Genomic DNA, 7,017 nt, shown 5'->3' with positions numbered 1-7,017 from the left:
GGCTCCATGAGACCCTGTTAGAACCAAAGAAAAGACACTTAGAAGGCAGACGTTCAAGGCCAGCCTGGGCTGCATTGCAAGTTCTAGATCTGGCAGAGCTATAATAGTGAGACTCTCTTCAAAAAAAAAAAAAAAAAAAAAAAAAAAAAAAAAAAAAAAAACACGCCAGGCACATGGTGGCACATGCCTTTAATCCCAGCACTCAGGAGGCAGAGGCAAGCGGATTTCTGAGTTTGGGCCAGCCTGGTCTACAAAGTGAGTTCCAGGACAGCCAGGGCTATACAGAGAAAACCTGTCTCTAACCCCCCCCCCAAACCCAAAAACCAACCAAACAAAACCATAACAAAAAGAGAAGTCCAACAAACAAAAGTAATATGAAGAATTCGGATATGTGAGGGGAGGTTGGCACATTGATAATAAAACACCAAATTTCCCTGAGGAGATAGTAGAGCAGCACAGATTTCACCAGGCATGTAAAGCTGAGTTCATGCACCCCATAATATTCACCATTCAGTCACTCAGTGAGTGGCTCCCGAGCACTTACTCAGGGCTGGAGCTTAATAGAACACCTGCCCAGAACCACGCAGTGAGGGCTGGGGGCATGGCTCAGTGGTAGAGAGAGCCTCTGTCTAGAATCCCCCAGAGCCGGCTCCCTGTCTTGCCCTGGTTTCCAATCCTGCCCTGAACAATACCCCAATGTCTTCTCCATCCATGCTTTATACCAGGGACCAAGAGTTACAGGAAGAGTCACGTCCTCCTTCGGCTGGTCCATCCGAGCAGCAGAGATGACCATGAGGTGGAAATCATACACTCACCTAATCAGGATTACTCTCAACTCTAGAAATCAGACGGCCTTTCTCATGCTAAGCATCTTCCCTCCAGCTCCAGCTTCCCATTATGTCCTTTCTGAGCTGGGGGGTGAGAAATGGCCTCTGTATAGCCCAGGCTGGCCTGAGCTTTCAGCATTCTCCTGTCTCAGCCTTATGAGTGCTGGGATTACAAGCATGCACCATTGTGCTACACACACACATACACAGAGAGAGAGAGAGAGAGAATTTACTAATTTAATTTGTTATGTCCCTTAAAAAATTATCTATTATTAGTGTGCACCGCAGTGTGTGTGTGGAGGTCAGAGGACAGCTTCAGGAGCAGGTGTCTTAGTTAGGGTTTTACTGCTGTGAACAGACACCATGACCAAGGCAAGTCTTATAAAAAACAACATTTATTTGGGGCTGGCTTACCGGCTTAGAGGTTCAGTCCATTATCAAAGAGGGAGCATGGCAGTATCCAGGCAGGCATGGCACAGGAGGAGCTGAGAGTTCTATGTCTTCATCCAAAGGCTGCTAGTGGAAGACTGACTTCCAGGCANCTAGGGTGAGGATCTTATACCCACACCCACAGTGACACACCCATTCCAACCAGGTCACACCTATTCCAACAAGGCCACACCTTCAGATGGTGCCACTCCCTGGTCCAAGGATATACAAACTATCACAGCAGGTTTTGCCTTCCCAGTGTGTGCCAGGGCTTGAACTCAGGCAAGTGCTTTTGTGGGTTGAGTTGTCTCCTTGTTGATCCTAATTCTGGAGCTCAAATCAAATGCATGTTACATGCTCCATTTTTAGATTTGCTTTTGATAGCAGGTCTAACTTTGTAGCTCAGGCTGACTGTGACATCAGAAGTCTCCATGTTTGACCTCTATGCTGCAGGAATTATGGGTGTGCACTATGCCCTAAGGTTATTAGATTTGTATGTGCACGTGCATACAAGTAGAGGGCAGAGGACATCAGGTGTCATTTTTAGGGAACATCCACCCTTTCTTTGAGACCACTTACCTAGAACTCCACAAGTAGGTTAGGCAAATTTAGATCCAGCAAGATCCAGGAATCCATCAGCCTCCAATCCCAAAGCACCGTATTGCAAGCATATTCTACCACACCCAGCTTTTACAACAGTGGAGAGGAGAGGTACTGGGGATCTGAACCCAGGCCTCATTCTTGCAAGGAGGCACTTTACCATCTGGGCATCATCTCCAGTAGCCCCATAACACTGCTCTAAGTTACCGGTTTTATCTCCCCACACCCCCCAGGGGTTTAGAGACAATGTTTATTGTGTAGCCCTGGCTGGCCTAGAACTCCCTCTGTAGACAGGGCTGGCCTTGCTCTCACAGAGATCCACCTGCCTTTGCCTCCTGAATGCTGGGATTAAAGGTGTGTAACACTGCTGCCTGGCTTCTCTTTTTTAAATATACATGGGTGGGTGCCTTGCCTGCATCTATATTAGTGCGTCCTGTACTTTAGAGTCAGGCACCCTGGAACTAGAGTTACAGATAGTTGTGAGGTACCATGCAGGTGCTGGGAGTTGAACCAAGGCCCCCTAGAAGAACACCCAGTGCTCTTAATGGCTGATCCATCATCTCTCAAGCCCCATTATTTATTTAGTGTCTTTCGGTGACACATGCCCCATACATGTGTGTGCCCACACACACACACACACACACCTGTGGAGGTCTTGTAAATTTGGGGGATTAAACTCAAATCATCAGACTTAATAACAAATACCTTTACAACTGAGCTGTCTGTCTGTCTTCTGAAGACACTTAGCTGGGCATGGTGTAGCCTGTAATCACTGCACTCTGACAGCTGAGACAGGAGGATTGCTGACTTGGAGGTTCTGTGAACTCTTTCAACATTGCTCACGGTGAAATTTTGTCTCAGAACTTTAAAATGATTGACAGAGGCTGGGAAGGATCTACATTCAAACAATCAGGCATGGCCATATGCACGTGTCATCCCAAGGTGCTTATGGGTGGCCAGCCAAGCCTGCTTGATGTTTTAAGCCGCTGAGAGACCCTGTCTCAGAAAAATGGTGATGGCAGCTGAGGGACAACACACTCATGCACACATGTGCACCCCACATACACAAGTGCATACACACACACACGTGCAAACACACACATGTGTACCCACATACACATGTGCATACACACACATGCACCCCACACACATATGTGCATCTACACACATGCATCCACATACACATGCATCCGCATATCACACACGTGCACACACACACATGTGCACACACCCACCCATAGCAGATCAGGCAGGAGTGAGCTCAGAGTACAGGTTTGAACAACTCCACTTTCTAGGCCCAGTCCTTTGGGACTCACATGACCGTCGAAACTGTCCCCGCCTTCTTCCCATCCAGGTTTTGAGTTCTTTGAGGCCAGCGCCAAGGAGAATATCAATGTGAAGCAGGTGTTCGAGCGCCTGGTTGACATCATCTGTGACAAGATGAATGAATCCCTGGAACCCAGCTCCAGCCCAGGCAGCAATGGAAAAGGCCCAGCCCTTGGGGATACCCCACCCCCACAGCCGAGCAGCTGCAGCTGTTAGGTTCAGCCCCTTACCTCTCCACACCTGTCCCTTCTTGCCTCTTCAAGGACAGCAGCCAAGGTGTGAGCTATGGGGACTGTCTCTCAGCTCAGGGCACCCTTGCCTCTGGGCCACTTCCCACTCCTCTTGCACAAGTTCATGTCCCCTTCTCTCCATGTCAGAATGCTCAGACAGTCCTGGTTAGAGCCCACACACCCCGGGCTCTGCTCAGTATTGTCTGAGGGGTTGGGGTACCCATGCAGGTGCTTGCTGCTTCCTACAGCATTTTGATGGAGGTAGCTGTGGCGGCATTGCCTTCCCTGAGTGAGAGAGGGGATGTTCATGCCTTCTGCCTTAGAACCATTTCCCAGGTCTACTCTTCATATCACTGGCTGAAGTTGTCACCTGGCCTGGGTCGCTGTCCAACTTAGTCCTGGCAGCCTCTCTATCTCAGGTCCACCAGTTTGGCCTTGAAACCTGCCTGTGAACTGACTGCTAGCCAAGGACACAGGCAGGGCTGCAGTCTCCATCCTCTGCCTCCCTGGCATCTCCTGGAAGGGAAAGCCTCTTTTCTGGTTAGAGAAGGGACAGAGTCGGAGCCACCCCTGGCACCGGGAACTCTCCAAAGTGCCTCCCAAGCTTCCCGTGAGTCTATCCACTCAGTGTGGGTTAATCTGCTCCCAGAATTAAATTTTGGAGTATTCCAGGACCTGTCACATGGGGCAGAGAATCGCCCACCCTAGCAGTCCAGCTTTCTGTCAGTTCACCTCAGAGCCAGGGAACTGAGGCTGCCTGCCCAGGCTCCCATCTGTCTGCCTGGTGGTGGCTTAAGCAAGAGCTTTACAAACCTTACATCCTGTGTAGAAACGGAAGTGGAGAAAGCAGCCCACAGAGGGTGTGCCCTTGCTGGTCAGTTTCTTATGACAGGATTTGGGCTTCTCCACATGAGGACTCTTGTGTAGACCCAGTGTCAGCATCATGGCCAACATCAGTTGCCCAGGGACACTGGGGTTGTGGGGAAGGACTGGGGAGAAGGCACTAGTGGGCAACCCAGTGTTTCTGTTTGTCCATCATGGGAGCAAGAGTCCTTCCTATGAATTACGGATGGGCTGTGAGTTGTGACTGCTTTCTCTACAAAGCTTGGGACGTAGCCCCTAGGATCCTGGGTTCTATTTCTATTCACTGACCAGACTCCCCTAAACACTATCTGACATTTCATGGTCCAGGTGACAGACGCTCTGTGCCACACGCCCCTGACTCTGTATGGGGGGTGGAGTGTACTCCTTCAGCCCCCACAGCCAGAATCACTTCTGCAGCCTTCCTGAGCTCAGCACCCTCCCAGACTGTGTATGACCTACAGTGCCTGGTTCAGATGTATTTCTAGCCCTGCCAGTGGCTGTCTTTGTACAGATTGGACAAGCAGAGTGAAGGCATCTGAACACTTAGAGGAAAGACTCAATTTTTAAAAATGTTGCTTTATCATTAAATAGTCAAAATGGTAAAAAAATTATGTTCTTCAGATTCAGCAACCTGCAGGCTGTTGTGGTGGTGAAAAATTTTGATCCCAGCATTCTGGAGGCAGAGGCAGGTGGATCTCTGAGTTCGAGACCAGCCTGGTCTACAGAGCAAGTTCCAGGACAGCCAGGGCTACGCAGAGAAAACCTGTTTTGAAAAACAGAAGGAGAGAGAGAGCAAGAGAGAGTGATGCAGCTAGTCTGGAAGGAACCTAGAACTAGCTCTCTCGCTAGCATTTGCCTACTGTTACGCACAGGGTCCTGGCTTGAAGACCCAGCACTTCACAAACTCGGCACGTGCTCCAGGGATGTCGTCATTCTAGTAGAGGCAGGAGGATCAGAAGTTTGGAGTCGTCTTTGAGTACCACCTAGGAAGTTTGAGGCTACCCTGGAGCTCTAAGAGGCTGACACAGGGGGCGGGGGCGGGAGGAAGGCCTGTCAAAGACTCCATGGACCAGTCAGGTCATTCCCAAGCAGAGTCGTGGAGATCCTGCCTGTAGTTGGCTAAGGCCGGTCCTGACATTTTATCTTGGACTTAGTCTCGGCTTCCTGTTGCTAGAAGAGGCTCCTTCAGTTCTATTCTGAATACCCACAGAGGAAACCACCTTGTGGTTTTCTTACAACTGGGGATTTGGCTTGGTGGTATGGCTCATCTGAAGACACTTGCCACCAAGCCTGTTGACCTGAGTTAGACCTCGGGATCCATGAGGTAGAAGAAGAGAAATGAGCCCTTTAAGCCACCATCTCCCCTCCACGGTGAGCAAGGGTGTGTGCACAGTCAATGTCAGACAAAAAAAAAAAAAAAAACTGTGAAACTGAATAATGTGGAAACCTTGTTGTTTCTTCTGATGAAAGGTGATTGAACCTTTTGATTCTTCCATTAGGTTTTACAGAGGATGGGTGAGGGGTCACTAAGTGAACAGGAGCTGCCGTCTGTGCAGATGGCCGAGAGGGGCAGGAGCCTGCTGGGTTTATAAACAGAAGCCACGCACAGGGCATGGGGAATGCTTCTCTGCAGGAGACTCGGGAGTAGCCAGCCTCTGGAGCCTTATCCCCCTGTCCTCCCAGGGAGGAGTGGCCATGGCTTTGGTTTTTCTTATTCTTATTTATGGGTCTCATGCTGTAGACCAGGCTGGCCCTGAACTCACAAAGATCCACCTGCCTGTGCCTCCTAGTGCTGGAATTAGAGGCATACATCATTATGTCCGGCTGACATTCTTGCCTGCTACATGGTGCAATTATAGGTCGCACCACCATACTCTGATGCAGTGCTAGGGATGGAGCCCAGGACTTCCTGCATGCTAGGCAAACATTCTACCAACTGGGCCTTGGCCCCATCCTGGTCTCTGTTTCCACGTGCTGATTCTGCTCCTGGCTCCACGATAGCAATTCTGAAGCAACACTGAATCACCTCTGGCCTGGCGCTGCCTATTCTCCCTGTTCTCCAGTCCAGGAAAAACGTGTATAATAAAGGAAGCTGCCATGCCTGTGCATTGCATATTGCTTAACTTCACAGCAAAGCTCACTGTTGTTTGTGGTGCAGAGTCTTCAGCAGGTTTTCAGCAGGTTGGGGTTGTCTCTACTTAGGCCCCCGCCACTGCCTTAGCTCTAGAAAGTTTCAGTTGTGAAGACAGCTCAGTGGGTATTTGCCTCCAAGTCTGCTGACCCAAGTTTGATCCCTGGAACCCACAGAAGTAGAAGTCAGATTTCTACAAGTTGTCCTCCTGTCTTAGGGTTTCTATTGCTTCAATAAAACACCAAGATCAAAAAGGTGAAGAGGAAAGGGCTTATTTGGCTTACACCTCCATATTGTAGTCCATCACTGAAAGAAGTCAGGACAGGAACTCAAAAAGGGCAGGAACTTGGAGGGGGAGCTGATGCAGAGGCCATGGAGTGGTGCTGCTTACTGGCTTGCTCCTCATGGCTTGCTCAGCCTGCTTTTTTTTAGAATCCAGGTCCACAGCTGAGGGATGGCCCCACCCACAGTGAGCTAGGCCCTTCCCCGTCATTAAGAAAATGCTCTACAGGCCCGCCTATTACCTGATCTTATGGAGGCATGGTCTCAATTGAGGTTCCCTCCTTACAGATGAGTCTAACTTGTGTCAAGTTGACATCAAACTAGCCAG

General features: G+C 49.6%; 1 protein-coding gene across 3 annotated transcripts in view; it reads left to right on the top strand.

Moving 5' to 3' along the window:
• The window catches only part of Rab3d (RAB3D, member RAS oncogene family), a 12,051-nt gene extending 5,662 nt beyond the window's left edge, over nt 1-6,389 (top strand). For all 3 annotated transcript variants that reach the window (XM_021171831.2, XM_029481562.1, XM_029481560.1), the window contains exon 5: nt 3,211-6,389. In XM_021171831.2, the coding sequence (XP_021027490.1) occupies nt 3,211-3,398 (188 nt within the window). In that variant the 3' untranslated portion in view covers nt 3,399-6,389. The remainder of the gene's footprint in view (nt 1-3,210) is intronic.
• Nucleotides 6,390-7,017: the final 628 nt, after the last annotated feature.

This window comes from Mus caroli, chromosome 9, assembly GCF_900094665.2.
Source record: "Mus caroli chromosome 9, CAROLI_EIJ_v1.1, whole genome shotgun sequence".
In the NCBI taxonomy this organism is placed as follows: Eukaryota; Metazoa; Chordata; class Mammalia; order Rodentia; family Muridae; genus Mus; species Mus caroli.
This window is presented reverse-complemented; position numbering and strand designations above follow the sequence as displayed.